At 39.7% G+C, this 24,560-nt stretch overlaps 1 protein-coding gene across 1 annotated transcript in view; it reads left to right on the top strand.

The window, feature by feature from the left end:
* The window catches only part of Cpne8 (copine 8), a 181,524-nt gene that overhangs the window by 69,317 nt on the left and 87,647 nt on the right, over nucleotides 1-24,560 (top strand). Inside the window, exon 7 of the mRNA XM_021216350.2 lies at nucleotides 15,399-15,462. Coding sequence (XP_021072009.1) covers nucleotides 15,399-15,462 — 64 coding nt within the window. The remainder of the gene's footprint in view (nucleotides 1-15,398; nucleotides 15,463-24,560) is intronic.

The raw sequence follows: 24,560 nt of genomic DNA, 5'->3' as shown, positions 1-24,560 counted from the left end.
CCAGTGATGCCCAAACAGTAGAGCCAATGAGAAGTCCCACCTCAGTGTGAGACTTCCAAATGCTGTACCAGGTCCTGTGCATCCAGCCCCTCCTGAGACCACTTGCAGCTGGAACAGCAGTGTGTGTCACTTGTGGGGCCAGGTGAAGGGGCTGGAGTCTCAAGTGAAGATCTGATTTCATTTATGCTTATCTCTCCTTCCCTGAGGGAAGAGTGACCAGCCAGATTCTGTGTCAATGGCCGCTCTGAATTGAAGAGGCTAACAGCCCTGCCACCCCAGTGCCCTAAAGATGGGAATTCCATAATTGTTTTTGCTTGTAAGAGCTGGTGGAGGAAGCAGTGTGTGGTTCTGATCAATTCATTTATCTTATTTCTAAAAATCAGGAGATCTAGGAAAAAACGTTCAACAACTGAGAACTAGCCATAAAGCCTAAACTTTAGGAAAAATTTACCCCCTATCTTATTTATTCTCAAACTCACAAAATAAATATGGTCAAAGTGAATCAGGTACATGAAAATGCCATTTCCTATTTCTCCTGTTTCTGTATAAAATTTGACTCTGTGTGTATGCCAGTGTTAGACAAAACCTCTTGGCTAATAAACTAGGGGTGTCTGTTCATTGTAACTTCGTTTATTTACCATGATTTCCATATGAAATCATTATCAAATATGTTTGAGGATTTTGATTTAGCTGTTTCCCTTTAAATATTCCTGTTATGCATAATTCATTTCCATCTAGTTATAGGGCTTTGATGCTTAGTAGTAAAATGTATTTAGTCTCAGTTTAGTGTGTTTAATGAAGCCAGGTATGGAGCATATGGGAGGAGGAGGATTTCCAATGATTAAGACTAGCCTAGGGTAAATAATAAGAGCGCTCCAGGCTAGCCTAGGATATGTAATGAGAGTGTTCCAGGCTAGCCTAGGATACATAATGAGAATGTTCCAGGCTAGCTTGGGTATAATGTGAGATTCTTTTACAAAATAAAACCACCCAATATGTCATTAAACAGAAAGCTGTAAAATAAGCTTCAAAGTAAACAGTGTTGAGTGCCTTTAATTGTTATATCTTGTCCTTGGCAAACAACTCTTAACATGCATAAGGGTTCCTAGGATAGCATGAAATTTTACTTTATTTTTTCAATTAAAAAAACCCGTTACACCATGTATCTTTCATATTTTTCAAGAGAAAGCATTCACAGTAAAGTATCAAGTTTTCATTTCAGATGAGAGCAATGGGAATGGTGCTTTTTATAAACTGGCAATCATAATGTAGAGTGGTTGATCTTGTTGGAAATTTTTTTAACGTTTTAATTTCCTCCGTAAAAGGCAACCATAATTCCAATTTTAAAGCACGCTTTAATTGCAAAGTGTTTTCATTAATTCTTAGACATCTTTTTTTTTTTAAGAGTTGAGATGATTGTATTCATTGAGATGTGTAATGACTATAGCATAGCATCAGATTGTGCCCTTGGTTCAGCTGACTCGAAATTCCCATTGGAAGAGACCAACAAGTGTCAATTCATGCCAAGAGGGAACAGGAGGTAGGGTAATGATTGCAACACTATTCAGATGTAGAGAGAGTTCAGTAGCTACTGAGTTGTACTGGTTTTGCGGTTAGTTGTCCATTGGGTTTGCTAAGTGGTACTGAGGCTGGGCAGCTAATAAGGCAGGGCCTTAGATACGACGAGTGTAGGTAGATTCCAATCATTGTGCTTTATGGGATTTTGAAAATGTAGACAACTTTGTTGTTTCCATGTTGTATGTATGTTACAGAAAAATAGTATGGTTTTCTCAAATGTCTAAGAATACATGTGTCCTTCCTGATCAGTTTTCTCAGGCAAGCATTCAGAAAATGTTGCCACAACAGGCATCTTGTCTGAGTGTGAGAATCCTAGAGTTTTCTAAGAAAGTGGGCCAGGCAACAAGCACCGGTAGAAGTGGGTAATGAAATCCAGAACTTGAACATCACAGAGACTGGTCACAAAAGAAAGGAGACAAGAAATAAAACTGAAATAAAATTGCAGGAAGGTGATGTCTGAGGTGAACTGAAGGTGTTAAGTACAGTGAGGGAGCTGAGACACAGCCAGTCAACAGAGAGTAAAGCCACATTGGATTAGCTTGCTAGGGGAATGCTACTTTCCCTAGGCATTGCCAGAGAAGTGCCAGGTAACACACTCAGTCATTGCTGAGGTCTCAGTCATTGCTTCACCTCAGGTGAACGAGGGATTGGAACAGTTATAGGTAGTTGTAGGTCCACCTGCTCAAAAACAGGCTGGCTTTTCTGAAAATCTGTACCTGTGAGAGACGCACGTGCCTGGAGGGTACAAACAGATCGGAAACAAGTTCCATGGGCTGCTGTTGAAGTTCAGGGTCTTCTGTTAACAAGCAGCTTCTGGGCAGACAACATCTTACTCCATTACCTCAGTCTCAAAGGAAAGTTTTCTTGTTTGAAAAAGTATTGAGAAAGCAGCCAGGGACACACCTTTCCCGAGAGCTCCGTTGGGCTGCCTGTACCGTCAAGGCATTCTCCAGAGGAGCTGGTCCTTCCACATCCTCACCCAGGTTCATACCCATCCTTGCTGATCCAATGACATCATTTCCATGTGTTTACCATTTCCCATGAGTCCATCTAACAGGAAAAAAAAAAAAATCCCCTAAGATGAAAAAAGGTTAGGGATTGTAGACATGTTGCTTTTAGTAGAAGAGAGTGGATTTGCACGGAAAGATGAAGGCAAGAAAGTATTAATAATAAGAAGTCAGAAAAGTGCTTCTCCGATAGGAAATTAGTTCCACCACACACACAGCTTTTAAAGAGAGTGCATCTCATCATGCGGTATATAAAACTGGAATTTACAAAGTGTGCCATAGATGTTGTGGTTCACACAGAAGCGATCACAGACTCCTAGGAAGAGAAGGGAGACTCTGTTCTCCACTGCCCCCTCTCTCTTGGACCACCTTCCCCCACCCTGACCAGGCAGCCAATCAAAACAATGTTTCAGGCTGTTCCTCTAGGATAGGGCTAGAGATGGGGATCTGTGCATTTTCCTGCTTGCAGGTAGCTCCATTGCAATTGTGTGAAAGACTCTGGCAATCTTCCCCATGCTGCTGAACACGTGCCTTTGAAATGCAGCACAAAGTACCTCCTGAGGTAGGAAATACTCCCACAGCAAACAAAATTGATTCATCCTGAATTTTCAAATTCTTCCTGCTGTCTCATGTGTTATTTATCTTAAATTGCATCATCCAAATGGCTTAACATTTATTTACTAGTTCATTTGGATGAGAGATTTATCTTCTAGTTTCCCGTTTATATTCTAAGTCACTCAGAGCACCCTCTTGTTCTCCACCCTAGAAATGGCCTGGTTTGTATGCTGATAAAATGTTCAGCGGACTCTTTGCCAGCTTCTTAATTGCAGCTGAATTATCATTACCTCACGAGACAAGCACTTTTAAATGAATAATAACTGTAAAATTGGGGGATTTAGAGAAGACAAAGTAGCATTCTAAATTATTCATTAATCAAACCTTTGACAACTAAGGCAGGTTTGTCACAAAGGCAGAAAAGCCTACTTGTACGTAGCCACGTGTCTTACTGAATAATCATAATTTGAATTTCAACGTAACTATTGTATTTCTGGACTTTAGTTATGGCCATCATTGAAAGTCTTCGGCTATTTTTTTTTCTTTTTTTTTTAAATAGTCTCTAAGAACTAAAAAGTGAAGTGATTTGGTATTCAAAACTTTTGCTTTCATTTTGTTAGCAGTTCAGCATTTTTGCAGCTCCCAGAAAGCCTGCTTTTGTTGAATAGGCTATATTCATTCACCAAATATTTATTACCACACATTTCGGGTGGTGTGCTGTTTGTCTGAAGCCTTTGCTGGGTCTCTGTGACTCCTGGCCCCTCTCCTTAGCAGTTAATTAGCAATTAATTAGCATCGCTCCCACTCAGCTCTGTGGTTGGTTGTTGCTGTTGTTGTTTTGTTTGTTTTTGTGCTGTTAGATTGGCTCCAACTTTCTCCCTAATGGTCTCAGAGCTTTCCTTCCTCTCTGTAAGGTTAGTGATGGATTCAGCAGTCTCAAAAAAAAAAAACTCTAGAGTCGGCTCCCATTTAAGAGTGATTGCTTTCATCTTCTGTGGGGAATGTATGAATTATGTTGCTCAAGCAATAGACTTTCTTGTTTTGTTCCTTTCAGCCCAGGCACAGGTACATCTGCATAAGGACAGGGGACTAGAGTGCATGGGTCAGTGGCAGGAAAGCAGGTCCTGGAAGGGAAAGGGAGCCCTTGTGGTAATGTACCAGTTGCTGGTTTAGCTGAAGGAAGTAGAAGGGAAAGGTTCTGGAAAGTGGTAGCTTGTGGTCTAGGAGCTAGGTTTTGGGTGGAGGATGAAGGGAGGTTCTGAGGGTGGCAAGGGAGCTGTGGAGGGCCCAGGGTGGGACCCTGAGGCAAGTGGTACCTGAAGAACAGACTGAGGCTATCCATGGGTTGCGCAGGATTCCTTGTTGTTGCCTAAGCCTCAAGATGGTGACAGACGAGTGCTGAAGGTCACCACCAGAAAGGATGGGTGAAGGACAAAGCTTACAGGAAGCTGAGGGACCAGAAAAGACCAAGACAGAGAGGGCCTGACAGCACCTGAAATTCAGCTTGTCAGTGTTGGCATGTTGATCTGACTCTAGTGAGGACTCATCTATGTGTTGCCTGTGAATGCCTGTGGGGATCACCTATCACTGTGAGAGGAGGAGGGGGAGGGAAAGGAAAGGGAGAGGAGAGGAGTGACTAAAATAAGGACAGCTTGTCTAGAAGGTGAATTTTTGAAAAATTTAGATGAAGAAAAGACCACGATTTTTATCATGTAATTTTCTGCATGTGAAAATATAGCCGGCTTTGACATAGTTTGGGCTGTAAAACTTTCTCAAACATGTCTGTGACTGTATTATCTGATGGAAGTGGTTTGAATGAGAATGGGCCCCACTGGCTCTTGTATTTGAATTCTTGGTCCCCATTGATGGAGTTGTTTGGAAAGGATTAGGAGGTGTGGCCTTGTTGAAGGAGGTATGTCACTGGGGGTGGGGTTTGAGTTTCAAAATTCTATGATATTCCCTCCCCCCCAGTGTCTGTCTGTCTGTTTCTGTTTCTGTCTCTGTATCTCTCTCTTACTCTCTTTCTTTCTCTCTCTCACTTGTGGAAAAGATTTAATTTCTCAGCTATTCCTTTTATGTCAAGCCTGCCCAGCTTGTGCCGTGCTTCCTGCTATGAGTGTAGTGAATTCTAGTACCCTCTGGATCCATGAGCCCCAAGTTGAAGGCTTCCTTCTACAAATTACTTTGGTCGTGGTGTCTTTTAACAGTACTAAAGAAGTAAGCAAGATGCTGACAATAAGCTCAACAAACTGATTCAATACTTTTATACTCTATAATTTACTTTGCCCTTAAACTGTACTAGAATCAGAGCTCTCAAGTCTCGGCTCTTCCGCGAGCACGATGCATAAGTTGGTGTTCTACATCACCACTGTTATCCTACCGTCACTAGAATAAGCACTGGAAGAAATAAATACCGGGCTTCTCTGCAAAAAAATCTACTCCGAGATCCATCGGCTGAATTGCTTTTGTTTGTACAAAGGCAGAAGATTGTGGTAGGAATACAGAGCCCTTTCATGGATAGCTGGTAATCTAAAGAAAGAGAAGGTTGACAGGCTCCATCCTCCTCCTGAAGACACACAAGGATAACCTAAAGATCCTTAGTGGCCCCACTTTCTCATCTGTGCCCCCTAGAGACCAAGCCTTTTAAACTAGTAGACTTCCAGCAGGCCAGATCTTCACTGTCACACACTATACTTTTACTGCTGTGGGTTACATTAGTGACATGAACAGTTAATTAGGCGCAGAGGAAAGTATGCAGCCCGTGGGAGGGAGGGTGGTGTAGCTAAGCTTTTTGGAGGTAATCAGGACTGGGTTTCACAATTTCTCAAGTTTGTAATTTGAGCAGATTGCTTTAAACTCCTTAGCTCCAATTCCTATTTTGAAACACCGTAACAGTACATTTTTTAGGACAGTTATTGAAAGAAATAGCAATGCATTGTATGGTAAATTTGTGTTGGAGAACACTGAGTTCAATAGACACTAAATCCGTGGTTACTGTTCATACCTTTATTAAAAGCATCCAGTAACTCTTAGCAGAAAGCTCCTAAGTCAAATCAGTTAACCTCTTCCTTCCTTCTGCCTTCCTCTTTCCTTTTCTCCTTCCCTTTTGTCTTTTTCTCTGTGTTAAGGTAGAAATTCAGCAGATTTAAGGAAAGGACAGTAGGAAACCAAACTTGATTTTATTATGTAAATTGTTATCTTAAGTGTTAGTTATTTTGTCTGGTTGTAGTGTGTGCCTGGATGTCAAATTTGGGTACCGAGATGAGTTCTGCATTTTTTGTTGTTTGTGTTTTATAGAGCAATTTGGTTGCTGTTAAGTGTCCTGTCGTGTCAGATGGAAAAAACCAGTCTCCAGTTTGGTGTCAGTTAAGAACCTTTGTGTTTGCGCTGATCCCATCGGATGCATGTACCTATTAGTAATATTCATGTGCGACACAGTCTAAGGTCACCTGGGAGGAGGGCCTCTGAGAATGACTGATAAGTTATCTTAATCACAGTACTTGATAGGAGGACCCCATACCTTGTGTTTGGGGCCTTGGGCTGTATAAATTCAGAAAGGGGAATAGGAAATGCATACAAGCATGCAGTAATGCGTTGCACTGTGCATGTATTGTGACCAGTGGCTTCCAGTGGCTGCCTTGAATTCTGTGAAATGGTAGGTTCTGATCCTATCTGTGAGCATCATAGACACTCTCTCCCTTAAGTTGCTTTGGTCAGGATACTTTATCAGGGCAACAGAAGAAACTAAGACAATGTAATTCACTATATTAAAAATTAATGCATTTCAGAGGGACATTAGATGCGGTAGATGCATAGAGTAAACAAAACTTGTCTCCTTCTGGGGTGGGGAGTGGTAAATTCTACTGCCAACTCCTGATGTGGCTGCTGCAAGCTTGTGAACCTCATGTATGACAGAAGGTTAATATTTAGTGGAAGCAGTTTCTTATGCTCATTTTTCTATATCAACTCTGGAAAGAGCTCCACAGCTATAACTGTTTTTTATTTCAAAAAATCAGGGTCTTCTCAGCAGGATGTTTTCAGCAGCATTCGGCTCTGTTCTTTGTGCTATTCCGAGACTCTAGCAGCTACAGCTAGCGTCATGTATGTAGATGAACTCTTCTAGACGGAAAGGTGCAGAAAACACACAGTGGCTCATGCAAAATGTGGACAAAATGAATTTACTTGCATCAAAATGGCTCTGAATGTCACCATCAGAGACAAATCCCAGAATGATTAGTCTGTCATTCTGCAGAGCTGTGACATTTCCTTCAATCATAAAAGACTTGACTGTAACTCCTGTGGGCCTTCTGATATGAGAAAAATGAAATAATGTCCACCATTCTAAGCAAATAATACACTGGTGAGAATTTTTATTTCTCTGTTAGATAAAATATGGCAAATGTTTTAAAGATTTTTGTAAAATACCAGTGGACCTCAAATAAGTAGTAACAATCTCTGTCTCTATTAGTGGGAATTAGGTTAGCTTAGACTGGTGTGTGTAGGCTATTTTTTGTGGTATGAATTTTATCAGGAAGGTGGAAGAAAATTCCAGAGTTTTGAGGTTCAAAGAGGTTCATTCACCTTGGTCTGGAAACTGATTATGGTCTGTTAGAAAAAAGATAGTTCAAACCAGGAAAGTTTTACACAGTATTGAGTAACTTAAGAGAGTAGGGGAATGCCTAATTTCAACCTCAACACTAAGGAGAGATTTTATTTATTTATTTATTTATTTATTTATCCAAGTTTCTAGTAAGCAGCTCCTCCTTTGTGGAGGAGAGCAAGCCTGAGGTTAGTTAAGTTTTGTGTGTTTGGTTAGTGGACTTTGTGTATTTAGCCCTCACTGGGCTGCACTGTCATTCTAGGAATAGATAGAGTCACAGGATGCCAGACTCTGAGGATAGACTCCGGGAAGTAAAAACCTTCAACATTTCAGAAAACCCTAGGTCTGCTTTGAGAGTATTGATCCCAACCTCTGTAATCACAGGAGCAGAGCAATTGGATCCTAATTTAGATTGAGTCAGCTCCCATGCAGGGTTCCAAACAAAGATAACTGCTTGGCAAACTGGCATTTCCTTGGGCAATCCCTTCCAATGCTTTCAGTCCTTTGCACAAATTCCTTCCGTTGTAGCTTTTAAAAATAAGCATGCAGTTTGTACTTGACAGCATAGACTCCTCCGAGCATCTTTTTTAAAGTTTGCTCCTGTCCATCTGTACCATCTTTGATTACTTGCCTGTTTGCTTTAAGTTCTCTACTGCCTTTTCTGAAGCACAAAAATACAAACTGAATAAAACAGGACGACAGAGAAATCAGTTACGGTTCTTCTCAGTATTCTTCATTCTTAAGTGAAGCAGGATGCACATAGCTCACTGGGGCAAAACAAGAGCATCCTTTTAGCACAGGCTGGAGGCGAAACACTTCCCCATCTCATCCCCAAAGAACAACTGTCAAAAGTCTTAAAAGGAGAATACCCATGCCCTCGTGATTACACAGACCTGTGTGTCTTAGGAAGAAGAGTAATTTGATATATGTTTATTAAAGAGTATAATTAGAGTGATATGGATTAAGTTCAGGCTCCTGTCCATGCTAGGAAGATGCTGTACCAGAGAACCACACCTCCAGGGTTTCTTGTGCATGTAAAAGCCTTACATTTGTTTCTCAGGAATTACAATGCCATTTTTAGATTATCTAACCCTTGCTACAAGTGCAATCACTATAATACTTAGGCAGAGAGTAGGGTTCAGTGTTATTAGCTTAATATTTCTATAAATATGTAGGTAGTTTAGCTCATCTCAAAGCCACATAAAATAACTTCTTAAACCCCTTTGGCATATGAGGTGTGTAAAATTACCATTCTATAGTATTATAGTGTCTGCCTTCATCTCTTTTTAATGTCAACATTGACATTGTGTCTATAAAACAAGATCACATTTGGTTCCAATATTAAATTGGTAGTGTGACAAATGAATTTCTTGATGTAGACAACAGTTTAAAATTTAAATGAATATTTTACTTTCAGTTGTCAGGCATATGATACATTTTAAACATGAAAACTATTAGTATTTTCGCTTTGATAACCAATTTACAATAATTTTTGGAACTGCAATTTTGTTGGTAATACACTATATTGCAGGGAAAGGTACATGTCTGACAATTAAGTTAAATCCATCACTACTTTTAAAAAGTTACATTTTTAAAATGTACAGCTCTTTTGGCAATGATGTATTTCCCCCTATAGTTTCATGTCTAAGAACTATTGATACACAGTATATTTCTTTTCTCTCACATGCTCTCCTCTACTAGGCTTGTATTAGGATGTACCCTTGTGTTTCTTTAGAAGGACCTCAGAGGCTCGCTGAGCCACGAGAAGGTTGTGTCACTGGTCACTGGCATACTCCATCCATAGCTACTCCTTCTGTCTTAGAAAGGGTTCCATTTCGGTGAACAGACACCGTGACCAAGGCAACTCTTATGAAGGACAACATTTAATTGGGGTTGGCTTATATTTTCGGTTCATTATCATCATGGCAGGAAGCATGGCAGCATCCAGGCAGACATAGTGTTGGAGGAGAGAAGAGTCCTGTATCTTGGTACAAAGGCAGCAACAAAAGACTCTGCTCCTTGGGCTTCTCAGCAGGAGGAGGCTCTTCTTCATTCCAGGCAGACCTCCAGGAGTCCTCAGTACCCATCCCCATAGCGACATGTTTCCTCCCAAAAAAGGCTACACCTATTCTAACAAGGCCACACCTCTTGATAGTGTCACTCCTTGTGAGCCAAGCATTCAAACACATGAGTTTATTGGGGCCAAACCTATTCAAACCACTACACATACTGAGCAGTACACACTTTGTTACCTCTGTGGTCTGTCCCAAAGTTCAGGTACACTGACATAGCAACTGATGTGTTAGAATGGCGGGTCGCGTCTCAACAGCACACTAGGCCAAGGCAGATCCACGTGGAAGAGGTTTCATCGGGAGAGTGAGAGAGACAGGTAGCAGCAAAAAGGGAGGAGAGGGAGAGAGAGAGAGGGAGGGAGGGGTGTTCTCCTTATTTATAGGAAAAATGACTTAAGGCAGGTAAAGGTGGGAGGTGAGCCAAGTGGATGCCAGGAATATGGTGCCTGTTGCCTTGGCAACCCGTTTGCAGGTCACAGGTCCCGCTGTATATAGCCTATGTGATATAGGTTTGGGAGGTCCTGATGCCAACAGCAAAGGCAGCATTGCTTATGCTTCGTCCTCTACAAACCTCACACAGGCACCACTGAGCTCACTGAGGCAATCCCAAATGACCAGAAATTGTAACAAATTTGAATTTGCATGCATTAGTCTCTTGAGTCACACTGGTGTCAAGTTGGATGCCACTTAGTTTTCAGGTATTTCAAAAGGAGTTAGGAAACAGGAATTAGATTTATTCCAGCTTTTTTTTTTTTTTTCCCAAACCAGGAAAGAATACCCACCCCACCCCCAGCCCCTGCCACCCCAGTTTTTCTCCATTTTGCTTGTGGCAGTGCTACAATTTTATAGAAGAGGCAAGAGCCAGGAAATATGCAGGGTAGGGGACCTGTAATCGGCTCTTAGAATAGTGGGAAGACAGACTCGTCTTCTGGCTGGTGGCCTGGTGCTAGGGCCTTTTAGTTTCTTCTCCAAGTCTGGGGCTCCTGTAGAAAGTTTGAACATACTAATCATGCATGTGTTGTGTGTGTGTGTGTGTGTGTGTGTGTGTGTGTGTGTGTGTGTAGGCATCTGTGCATATGTGGAGGGAGGCCAGCGATAGCCAGTGTTTTATTCTCTTTGCCTTAGTCACTCGAGAAAGTGTCTCTCACTAAAACTTGAGTTAGGTTCACAACCAGCAAGTCGAAGCGACTCTCCTGTCTCCGTAGCAGATACGAGAGGCCACACTCTGCTTTTTTTTTTTTTTTTTTTTTTTTTTACATGGGGGCTGACATTGGAATCTTCACGTTTAGCCAGAAAGTGTTCTTACCTGCTGAGCCATCTCTCAGGCCTGGAAAGTTTTAATCATATGGGCTTCTTTGTTTTACTGTTCTTGTTTGGTAATCTGACTGGCAGAGAATCAAGGTCACATAGCAGGAAAAGGCTGAAAAACCTGTCCTGATGTCACAACCCTTATCTTTCCAGGGCTTCCACAGTGGGTCAAGGCAACCAGATGAGGTTTAATGATTCTATGACTTACTCTGCCCCTCCCTTTCCAGTTCTGTCAAGTTAGAACCTCAGGTTTCATTGTCGCCCTCGGCTCCATCTTCCACGTGGCACTATCTAGCCACCATCTCTGTTCCTGCCGAATTTGGTCAGAGCACAGTGTATATCACTAGGGTAGATCTGACAGATTTTGCCTAGCTCAAATCACGCCCTTACCTCAAAAAACAAAACAAAACATAACAAAACAAAACAAAGCAAACCTAGTTTATTCTGGAGACAAATAAGAATGGCTGTGGCCCAGGAGTACAGATTCATGTCACCCCCAATTCCATGTTCCCACATGGTAACAGTTTCATACAGTTTCTATAGTAGCAGAACAGTTACAATAAAATCAAGGCACTTTTACAATACTTTGGTGGAAGCATCTGATAGGCTGGTTACAGTCCGACTGGGAGATCTGTTAGAGACTTCACACGTTATCTGTTGGCGGCACCCTTAGCCTTAGGGCTGCAGGAAGTTCATTTCAAAAGGATTTATCTGATAGCCAGGGGATGTTAGGTAAGTCTCTTGAGGTGGGTAAGGAATGGAATGACATAAAGGGACCTGGGGAGAGCTGGAGGTAATTTGGCTCCAGGCCTGGAATATTGCAAGTCCTCTATAATCACTGAAATTCTAACTAGCTCATGGGCCTTGTAGAAGCGTTCAGTTTCAAGGCCACCATTCATACACACAGGGCTTTGATGATCGTGGTCACATTTCACCGTTCTATTATAAATATTCTTTGATATGCACATGTTTTCCACATCTCCCTCACTGAAACAAAGGTCAGCTCCTATGTAACTCCCACACTGTGCTAAGAGTTTTACACGTGTTAAATGGTGGGGACTTTTGCATGCAGTAACTATCGTACAAGTTCATTGCGTATGTTCAGCATAGATAGTATTCTGACTCAGGAAGAGATGTCAGACAAGTTTGTAATATACACTGAGCATTTATATCCTCCTCACAATGCATATAGTCACCAGATGATGTAAGGCAGGGGATATGTAGGACTCAACATGTCCTATTTCAATCCCACATTAAGAATTAATGGACAATTTTAAACAAATCATGTGAACACATAATAAAACTATAATGTCCTGAACATTTAACCTGTGCGTTGTTTGATTTGGTTTGGCTTTTATCATTTAATTACCTCATTACCTTGATTTGTCAAGCGAATGAACTAAGTTTCAACGGGGATTAGGTAGCTCCCTCAAGGTAACAGTTGGTTTTAAACTGAGGCATTGATGCTGCTTTACCTGTCTTGAGGGGAAATTTGCATGGGGGAGTAAACGTCACACTACATTACCTAGTGTAGATTATCATGAATTGACTACAGTGTACTCAATTCACTACATTGAATGTTATATGGATCCTTGAGAGCAGGGGAGGCAGAAGATGAAGTCAGAGATGCATAATTGGAAGGTCAGCTATTCCAAGCACGAGGGTAAGGCCCAGCCTGCTGACCTGACTGGCTGTTTCAGCTATGAGGAACTGTAAACAGAGTGTCTACCTACCCACCCCTGGTCAGAATTTGATCTACAGAATTGTTCAACAATAAATGGTACTTTAAGATCTCTACGTTGATGGGAATTCATAATAAAAGCAACAGGAAATGAAAGTATATTTTGCTAGATAGAAGTGGGACTATTATAAGTTGGTTGGTTGGTAGGATGTGAAGAACGGGAGCACTTTGAAGAACAACAAAACCCTTAGATCGGTTTTTGAACAGACGTGGTCAGTTGAGAATTCTGCTCAAGCAATAGGAAGTGCTCAGAGAAGGCTCAGTTTCAGGCAAGCTTATGCAAGGAAGAATACTGAAGGTTTGGATGTGCACCTCCAGATACAACCTCGGCATGATCGGGATATCCCAATCAAAAGCCACTCAAGAAGCTTCTGGAAGACACTCGCTCTGGGACTGTTAGGTCACTCAGTTATCTCAACCACAGCCAAAATATGAACGTGACTCACCTAGGAATTATCTGGGCAGGGACCTCGTGCCTCTGCCGTAGCAGGAGAGCCACCAAAGTTTTCAGCATACAGAAACACCACTGGTAAGAAGGAAAGACAGGGCCAACGAGTGAGGTACTGGCAGCCTTCCAAGTCCTGTGGGCAAGACGAAGGTGCAACCACTTGCTGTGTCGCATAGAGAAGAAAGGAAGGTCTAGTGACTGAGCTATAGGACTGAGGTCTACTTTCCTTTGGTTTTCACAAGGAACACGCGTGCAGACCTTTAAAGCTGATAGATACTTAGCATTTCCAGAGAGAAGGCTGAAATGAAGAGAGGAGGATCGGGGATTTAAATACTTTCACAGGGACACAGTGACTTTGAGGTTAGCCCTAACCATGTCTCGAAAGACAAAGAGGCAAAAAAAAAACCAAACCAAAACCATAAGAAAAAGGGAAGGATGTTAAAAATGATGGATGTCATATTAAGAAGAAAAAAAAATATTTAAAAGTTAAATCAGTTGACCTCTTAGTCCTGAGGGATTAATGGAATGGATCCCCTGACATGCATACAATTCACCTCATGGGGAGTGAGGGCCTGCGCAGCTTCCTGTGCAATCCGGATACCTTTGTTGGAAGAAGTTGGCGCGATCTTCTCTGAAAGAATTTTTGCCAGTTGGAAGAAAGCACAGAAGAGTTTTGGAGTGAATAGAATTTGTATTGATACTTGTGCAACTCCTAAGGTTTTAACTGCTCATCTCCTCACAGTTTTCCCCCCCAGTGAAGATAAGAAGACTCCAGTCGGTTGCACACATACCGTGACTGTCAGGAATGAGTTGTACTTTTAGGGACACAAACCATCCTCGGGCTGAGTCTACCTGATGTAGGGCACACAGAAAGATCTTGGCTGCATAGTTTGTCATAGGACACACCTGTTTTTCTGGAGGATTGGCAAGGGTTGCTTGTAGTTTGCTTGTAGGTAGAAAACTGTAGATCAGCGACATCTCAAAATAGCTGATGCAATTACATTTAAAAAAAGAAAATGTTTCCTTTGGCACATAACTTTAACTTTAGGTTTTGGTACTAGGCCTCTGGTCACAAGAGAAAATGAATGTGGGGTGTCTTATAAAAAAACAAAACAAAATGAAAACAAAACCAAAAAAAAATCCCTTTACCTCTAACCTACATCTTACCAGCTAGGAGGCAAAGGAGATTAGAAGGGACCTTGGTCCCACTATCCCTTTTGAATATGAACTCTCTATGGCCTTTACTCTCTCTCCACCTTCCCATTCTAAAAGCATCTCCCAGTGTTGACCCCCATAGATCAAGAATGTAAGACTTGGACTTTGGGGAACATCTCTCCAACCCATAGGAGACATATGCACACCCTATGTATTCCTAGTTGGCATTGTTCTTGGTGTCTTTAAAAGTATATGAGCATAAATAAAACAGAGAACTTCAGAGAAACAGTTTGAGTGGAGGGTTTTTTTGCTGAATTAGCTTATGTATTTTATCCTTGATTATGTATATTGAGCACTTGGAACACAGAGCTCTTAAATTGTGGGTTGACAAGAACTTTGCCTTGAGTTTTGCTCTTATAAAACTTACAACTTTGAAAGAAAAAGTATGATTAAATGCTAATTCTTATGGCACAGACTCTAATAGTACATAACAGGTTCATGACAGTGCTGCAATAAATGCAATATAGGGAACTTCATTGAAGGACGTAAGCAGCCTGAAGCAAAACAGTTGCAAGGGACAAGCTGTAGAGTGTTGACTTGGGAATGAGCAGGTAGGACAAGGACAATGAATAGGCATTTGATGAATGGAGGGAAAATGCCACGAGCCAGGGTTTCTGTTGTATGGGCGCATAGACATGGCAAGAGAAAGCATTGTCATATTACATTATGTTACTTGTATGTTAGACAAGAGGACTATGATTCTCAGAGGCCTGACATGTTGCCTGTGATGTTAAGACATTGTCTTCATTAGGAAATATGGGAACTCAATAATGGTAGTAGGTTCTCTATATGATTATATGAAATAAAGCTATATTAATCAATATAATTCCTTAATAGAAATCTAAATGGGCTAACTATGATCTTATTGTTGTAGAGGAATTCCAGGCAGGAAATGTGGGACAATCATACTGACAGCAGAGGAGCTAAACTGCTGCAGGGTAAGCAAATATTTTCTTTGTTTAAAATTATTTTTATTTTACAAATATCTTACTGGTTTTGGAGTATTCCAGATAATGCACTTTGATCATACTCCCTCCTTCAATTCCATATTCCCTTCTTTAGACACCCAATTTTATGTCCACTTTAAAAATAGAAACAAAAACACACCAAAAAAATTGGCATCCAGTCCCATCTGTGCTGCCCTTATACTTTGAATTATGTGGCCATCCACTGGAGGTTGGTGGACCTACCAGCAGTCACATTATTAAAGATAAGCGACTGTCCCCATCCAAGCAGTTAAGTAATAACCAAGCTATTACACATAGATTCTCAGCTAGGGGTGAGCTGGGATTTTCTCTGGCTTAAGCTTGCATAAGTCTTGTGCACGCTGCCACAACTAATGCGTGTTCATAGGTCATGGCCTGTTCTGTCCAGAAAACCGTGTCCTTGTAGTCTCATACCACCGCTGGCTCAGGTTCTTGTCTACTCAAGAAGTGTCTGGGGTGGGTTATAGATGAATGGGCCTCAAATCCAATCAGAGTGGTTGGTTACAACCACAACATTTGTGCCACTATTGGCCTTAGCATATCTCACACGCAGGTCACCGCTGAATATCGCAACGTTTGTAGCTGGATTGATGGTTACTTTTTCTCATCTGGTTGCCTACAAAGTACCTTCCAGTATCATGACTATTAGTCAGTTAAGGTTAAACCTCTAGTCTGGCAACAGCTCAGTTTCTCCATGTTCAAATGTTGTCTTCGGTAATAGAGCTTATTGTCCATATGAGGAGAACAACCGGTAGCCTTGGAAGCAGCCCGAGATGTTTGAGAGTTTCCAGGGAGCCCTTTTGGCCAACAGCTCAATTAGGTGTAACTCATTCCTGACATGGGAAGTTTCACCTGGTGGCATAAGAGGTTGGGCTTGGTCATTGTCTCTGCCATTATTTGGCGATTCTGTTTGTGTTTCTTTCCTATACATGCATATGTTAGGAAGTTTCTTTAGGAACAGATTTCCATGTGGCACCTCAAGGAGTCCTTAGCACTAGATGTTATTCTCTTATCTCTCTCTTCCATCCCCTTCTAAGTCCTAATCCACTTTCGTGCCTCTCTCTTCATAAATTTATATTCTATTTCTCCTTCCACAGGAGATCTCTCCTAGCCCCTTAATATGTACCTAACCTCCATGGTTATATTAACTGTAGCAAACATATTAAAGGTTTAAAAGCTAAACATGAAATATTTTTTGTCTTGCGTCTGTTACTTTACTTAGGATGATATTTTCTGACTCTATCCATTTACCTGAAATTTTCATAATTTCATTTATAATAGCTGAATAACATCTCCTTGTATATATGTGATGTTTTCATAATCCATGCATTAGTTGATGGATATCTAGGCTGTTTCCAATTTTTGTCTAATATGAATAGAGCAGCAATGGATGAACAAGTGTCTCTGTAGTGGGATATAAATCTTTTTGCTTATTCTCCAAATAGTAGTATAGCTGGATCTTGAGATAGATCCTTTCCCAGATTCCCGAGGTCCTACCACACAGATTTTCTCATTATCTATAAAAGTTTGCATCATCCTATCAATGAAAAATTCCACCCTTTCCCCACATCCTTGCCAGCATGAGCTGCAGTATGTTGTATCTTTATTTTTATTTTTATTTTTATTTTTATTTTTATTTTTATTTTTATTTTTAATCTTGACCATTCTGAACAAGATAAGATGAAGTCTCAGGTAGTTTTAATTTGCGTTTTCCTCATGGTGTTGAACATTCCTTAGTTGTTTCTTGGCCACCTAGATTTCATTTATGTTCTCCACTTTCCCTTCTGTCAGATTCAAGGTATCTAGCCTTCCGTAGAAGTCTCTGAGCTGATGCACTTAGCATTGAGTTTTGTGCAGGTTAATGAGTATGGGTCTATTTGCCTTTTTATAAAGTCCATCATCCAAATTCTCCAGCACCACTTGTTGAAGATGCTCTTTTTAATTCAATGTGTATGTCTGGCTTCTTTATCAAATATCAAGTGTCCATAGACTTGTGGATTTCTAGATGGATCTTAAGCCCACTGATCAACATGTCTGTTTTTTGAGGATATTTGTTATTTTTTGAGGATAGCTCTGTACTACAACTTGGAATCTGGATGTTACTACCTCCAACGGGTCTTTTTCTTTGGTTTTAATCTTTTAGAATTGTGTTAGGTGTCCTGGGATTGATTTTATTTGTTTGTTTGTTTGCCTGCTTGCTTTTTATTTATTTATTTATTTATTTATTTGTGTGTGTGTGTGTGTGTGTGTGTTTTCATATGAAACTACAAGTAGTCCTTTTAATTTCTGAGAATAATTGTGTTGGAATCTTGATAAAAGTTACATTGAAGTTGTATTTGCTTTTATTAGGATAGTCATTCTCCCAAAGTTGATCATACTGATCCTTGAGCGTAGAGATCTTTCCACAGTCTAATGGCTTCAATTTTTTTTTTCAAAAAATCTTAACATAGTTTTCCTTTATATGCGTCATTCACTTGCTTGGTTAGAATTATCTATCCCAAAATATTCTTTACTTTTGGGATGATGGTGAAAGGCACTGCTTCTTCAGCTGTAGGAGTTTCCCAGTGGAATTTTTAGGGTCATTCATGTATGGTATCAAATCATCTGTAAGTAAAAATACTTTTTCTTCTTCCTTTATTATTGGAATCCCTTTGATCTACTTTAGTTGTGTTATGGCTCTAGCTAAGGTTTCAAGTACTGTGTTGAAGAGGTGTGGAGAGAGTGGACATCATTATCCCCTGGTTTTGGTGAAAATTCCTCAAGAGATTCTTCTGTTTAAGGTTGCTGTTGGCTGTGGGCTTGATGTAAACTCTGCCTTTATTAGGTTGAGGTATGTCCCTTGCATCATAGCCTCTTCCGGGTTTTTATCAAGAAGGGATGGTGGATCTTTTTCAAAGATGTTTTTTCTTTTCTCCTGTAACTTTAGTGTCCAATGACTTTTGTCTTTCAGCCTATTTTTGTGGCAGATTATGTCTAATGATTTACATATGTTGAATCATCCCTGGGATTCAGCCAATTTCAATCTTTTTGATGTGTTCTTGAATTTGCTTTGCAACTATTACCTATGTCCATTATAGATATGTGTTTATAATTTTCTTTTCTTCTTTCTCTTTCTTTTTCTTTCCTTCTCTTTTGGTTGGGTCTTTGAGTGGTTTAGGTTTCAGGCTAGTAGTACCCTCATAAAATTAATTAGGAAATGGTTCCATCACCTTATGTTTTGTGAAATGAGTCAGGCAGTATTGGCATGAATTCTTTTTTTTTTTTTTTTTTTTTGGAGATACGGTTTCTCTGTGTAGTCTTGGGTGTCCTGGAACTCACTCTGTAGACCAGGCTGGCCTCGAACTCAGAAATCTGCCTGCCTCTGCCTCCCAAGTGCTGTGATTAAAGGTGTGCACCACCACTGCCTGGCGGCATGAATTCTTTGTTGTTGTTGTTGTTTGTTTGTTTGTTTGTTTTTTGAGACAGGGTTTCTCTGTATTTGAAGGTCACTGAATTATCTGGCCCTGGATTTATTTATTTATTTATTTATTTATTTATTTATTGGTTGAAATGACTTTTGACTTTACTGGTGTTTATGAGTCTGTTTAAAAAGTTTAAATATAATTAAATATGACAGGTTGTATACATCAAGAACTTCATCTGTTTTTCTTTGGTTTTCCAATTGGGTCAAGTATAGATTTTAAAATGTCCTAATGATCCTCTGTATTTCCTTAGTGACTATGGGAATGTCTTGCTTGTCATCTCTAATTTTACTAACTTGGATCTTCTCTCTGTGTCTTTAGTTAATTTGACTAAGGATTTTTCATTTTGTTTTCTCCAAGAACCAACTCTTTATTGATTCTTTGTATTTTTAGTTGTGATTATTTGTTTGCCTATTTTGTTTCTATTAGATTGATTTCAGCCCCTTGTTTGTCATCTACTTGTTTGTAGTGTTATGTCCTCTTGTTGTTCTAGAGCTTTCAGGTGTGCTGCTAAATTACTAAAATGAGACCTTTCCAATTTTCTTTGACATAGCACTTGTTGCTATGAACTTGTCTCTTCGAACTGCCTTAATCATGTCCCACAGGTTTGGGTGTGCTGTACTTTCAATTCAGAAATGTTTTGAATTTTCTTGATTTTTGTTTGGACTATTTTTTTTAATTCTGTGGTGAGTTATTCAGTTTCCACGAATTTGCAAGCTTTCTGGTGTTTCTGTGATTGTTGATATTCAGATATATAGTTCCTGGTGGCGAAAAAGGCTGTAGCGTGTCATTTACTTCTCTTGTATCTTCTGAGACTTGTTCTGGTTCTGAGCACATGGAGACAGTTTTGGGGACAATGAAGTGCTAAGAAGAAGGTAAATTCTTTTGTGTTCGGATGGAATATTCCATAAATACCTGCTGAGTTCATTTGATTTACGACATCATATAGTTCCAACATTTCTCTATTTGGCTTCTCTCTGTATGACCTGTCTATTGGCTAGAGTAAGGTGTTGAAGTCACTCACTATGTTTGGGTGAGGGGCCATATGTGATATTAGCTGTAGTAGTGTTTCTTTTATGGACTTGGGTGCCCTTGTGTTTGGTGCATAGATGTTTAGGATCGCAATATTCTTTATGGTTTTCCTTTGATGAGATGCAGTGTCCTTTCCCATCTCTTTTGTTTTCCTTTGCATAAGTTTTGGTTTTAAGTTTAATTTATCAAATGTTAAAGCGGCTACACTTGCTTGTTTCTTGGGTCAATTATCTTGGAGTACCTTTTCCATCCTTTCACTCTCAGGTGATTACTATCCTTGATTGTAAGATGTAGTTCTTGGATGTAGCAGAAAGATAGATTATTTTTTTTAATTCAATGTGTTGGTCTATGTCATTTTTAATGAAATATTGAAACTATCAATATTGAGAGTTATCAATGAGCAGCATTTATTGATTCTTATTATTTTATTTTTGGAATTTTTCTCTTTTGTTTTAGTGCTCTGAGATTATTTATTTTTAATATCTTCATGAGTGCTGTTAACCTCTTCACAATGAAATTTTGCATTGAGTATCTTCAGCAGAGCCCCATTGGTAGATAGGCATTGCTCAAATTTGCTATTATTTTGTAATGTTTACCTTTCTCCATCTATTGTAACCAATAGTTTTAGTGAATCTAGTAATCTGGGTTGATATTTTTGATCGCCCAAAGTTTGTAGAAGATCCATCTTGTCCATTCTGGTTTTCAGAGTCTCCACTGAGAAACTGACTGTTATCTTAATTGACCTGCCTTCATATATTCGTTGGCCTTTCCCTTTGCAGCTTTTAATACCTTTTCTTTGATCTGTACATTTAGTGGTTTGATTATTATGGGTTTGGGGAAATTTCCTTTTCTAGTCCCATCTAGTCGGCATTCTGTCTGCTTCTTGTACTGTGATAGCTGCCTTCTTCCTTGGGTTGGAGAAATTTTATTCTATGATTTTGTTGAAAATATTTTTCTGTGCATTTGACCTGGGTTTCTTCTCATTTCTCTTATTATCATAAATTTGGTCTCTTCTTAGTGTCCTACCTAGACTTTCTGAATTTTTTGTGCCTGGTTAATTTTAGATTTAACACGTTTTAAGTGAGGTATCCATTGCTTCTGCCCTGTTGTCAACACCTGAGATGTTTTCTCCCATGTCTTGTAGTCAGTCTGTTGGCAAGGCTTAATTCCAGGTGTCTTTGTGTAACTTCAATTGTTTTTCAATTTTTTCCTTTTCTTGATTCTATTTCTTTGTTAGATTCTACTTTCATGCCTGGAATTGTATTCATTATTCCATTCAACTGTATTTTGTTTGTTTGTTTTCATGGACTTCATTAAGTAATTAATCATATCTTTGTTAAGGTCCTTGGACATATCTTAATTTGAAGTTCTTGTGTTTCACATTGCATTTCTCATGCTCGACTGTAATAGGTTGTCTAAGTTCTGGTGAGGCATGTTGTCTTGCCTGTTTCCGTATGTGTGTTTGTATTATGATCTAGGCTTAACTATGGAAGTGTTTCAAGGTGTTTATATATGGTCTTGTTTGATTGGGTGGGTATTCCAATTCTTGGTTCTTGATGCCCTTTCTGAATCCTAGGCAAGTGTGGTAGCTGTGGGGGTCTCTATAAAGACCACTTGTCTACACAAGTAGATGGCAGAAAGAAATGGAAATGGGCTAGGAGGAACAGGTGAGATTGGTCATGGGTATGAGCTAGCTAGGGGTAATGGGTCCACACACCAAGTTCCAGAGTCCTCAGGGAGGGGAGACACCTGTATGTAGGGTGTGAGAGGATAAGGTATAAGTTTAGTGAGACAGAAATGAAAGGGCCAGGGGGATTCTAGGTATAAAGCAAGAGCTGGGGACTCCAGGGAATGGAGTTTGGGTAGAAGGGGCCCCTGAATCAGTTTGCTATAGGAATTAAGAGTAAGTCTGGTCAGAGGGTAATGGAGAAACCAAAGGAAAGTGAAAATCACCTACCTGAGTCCTAGCCCACTGTGGCCTCTGTGGGTCCCACATGGAATTTATTTCTGGGTATTGGTGGTTGAAACAACCAAATGGATATGGCTACAAGGGAAGGCTGAGAGGATCACCAGGAAACAACTAAGTTGTATCTGTACCAAGAGGCAAAATCCCTAGGGTATGGTGGTAAGGTGTGAGGAGGGAGACCTACCTGAAAGCTCCAAGGCTGTGGGTAAGACTGGCTAGACAGTAATGAAGGACTGGAAGAATACTGACTATTACCCACCCAGGTCCCAGCCTAATGTGACCACTGGGAAATATGGGAGAAAGTGTCTCTAGGTGCTGGCAGCCGACACAAAGGAAAGGAGAGAGCCGAGAAAGGGAAGCTAAAAGCGAAGATCAGTCAAGGCAGCATCTTTTTCCTCTGTTCATAGGGTAGTATTTAGTCAACATCCTGAAGTGCCTAAGATTGCTTGCCTCAATTAGAGCTTGTCATAATTTCATTCTCATGTGTAGACTGTTAACGATGTGTAAATTTTCTTCATCAAGTTGGTCTTCATCTTGGAGAGACTCATGTTTCACTCCAATAAGTGGTTACTCTACTAAAACTGCCAGCCACTTTAAGCTGGATTTCATTGTCAAGTTCTGGTAATAAAATTATTTTTTTCTTTTGGAGCCTCAAATGACTTAATGCATCATAAATCTTAAATATTGTCCACATTTGGTCTTTACCTAGACATCTCACAGCCCCCAAACATATAATGTGGTAACTGTCAACATCAACACACTTTAAAGAAATTTCTGGAATTGGTGATAATTTAATCCCTTGGCTCTTAGGAAATTCACAGTGTTGATGATTCATATGATTCTGTACATTGTAAAGACTTTTCTGCATAAAAGTTCTTGATGTACTATACAATAATGCTCAGTTGAGCTGAAGCTTAGTGCAACCATTGCATAGTCTTCTATCAATTTTACAAGCTCCACTTTCTTATGTGCTACTGATGGAGCAATACCAGTAACTATACCAGATACATTGGCAATGGAAAAATAAATGGCTTTATTACTTTTTATAAATAATTTTATTAAATAGTGTCTTTCTAAAAATATTTTAAAACTCATTCCTTTAGTGGCATCATATATACCATCAGCACTAATAAATATAGCAAAATTAGTCATATTTGCAGCATCAGACATGCTGTCCATCACCAAAGTATAAAAGTATAAAATTTAAAATTCTCCTCATGTTTCTCAATAGATTTTTCAATGTGTTCAATTAACGTGGCTACAGTCTAATAGAACAGACTCTTTTTTAGAAATAGTACTTCTCCCATCATGACTTGAAGATAAAAGAGGGATAGACACCAGAGAAATTCAGGATATTTAAGGGGATACTTTAAAAATCTATACTCTGGTTACATAAAAAATATAAAAGAGGTAAAAAATTTGTAGATCCATCCAAGGCTTCTTGGAGGATTGACCTAAACAGACCCATAAGAACTAATATTAAAGCTTTTAAAGCCTGATCCAGATGGACCCAAAGCAGATTTCTACCAAACTTTCAAAAACTACAGAAAATACTTATTAAATTACTCAGAAAAAAAGAAAAGAAACAGAGGAAACATTTCCAAACTTTTTCTATGAAGTATCACTCTAACAATAATACCAGGTAAAGTCATAACAAAAAAGGAAAACAGCAGGTTTATATCTGCAATAACCTTAGATGTAAAACTTCTCAATAAAATACTTGAAAACCAAATACAAGCCAACATCTAACAGTGGTTCTCAACCTTCATAATGCAATGACACTTAATACAGTTCTTCATGTTGTGGTGATCCCCAACTGTAAAATTATTTCATTACTACTTCATAACTGTAATTTTGTTTCTGCTATAAATCATAATATAAATATATAATACATAGAATATCTGATGTGTGACCCTTAAGTTGGTTGCAACCTGCAGGTTGAGAACTTCAGAAAAGAATTACCTACCATGACCAAGTCAGCTTTACTGTAGAGGTGTTGGGAAGATTCAGCATATACAATTCAAAAAAGCAAGGAGCAAGTTGGGGAGGAAAGGGTTTATTCGGCTTACACTTCCACATTGCTGTTCATCACTGAAAGAAGTCAGGACTGGAACTCAAGCAGGTCATGAAGCAGGAGCTGATACAGAGGCCATGGAGGGATGTTTCTTNCTGGCTTGCTTCCCATGGCTTGCTCAGCCTGCTCTCTTGTAGAAGCCAGGACTCCCAGACCAGGGATGGCACCACCCCCTTGATCACTAATTGAGAAAATGCCTTACAGCTGGATCTCATGGAGGCATTTCCTCAACTGAAGCTCCTTTCTCTGTGATAACTCCAGCTTGTGTCAAGTTGACACAAAACTAGGCAGTACATTCAACCATTATGGAAATCAACATAGAGCTTTCTCAAAGTTAAGACATGCTCTTAGGGTTTCCCTAACTGCATGATCATTTGGGGGCCTCTTCTAACTGACACTCCCTTCTCTTAGATGACTTTAGCTTGTGTCAAGTCGTCATAAAATTTCCAGCATAAAAGAAGCTGGACTCCAAAAACTCAAAAAACCCCATTAAAAATGGGGTACAGAGCTAAATAAA

The sequence above is a fragment of the Mus pahari genome, chromosome 17 (genome assembly GCF_900095145.1).
Source record: "Mus pahari chromosome 17, PAHARI_EIJ_v1.1, whole genome shotgun sequence".
NCBI classification, from domain to species: Eukaryota; Metazoa; Chordata; class Mammalia; order Rodentia; family Muridae; genus Mus; species Mus pahari.
The sequence above is the reverse complement of the archived record's forward strand: the minus strand, read 5'-3'. Positions and strand labels throughout refer to the sequence as shown.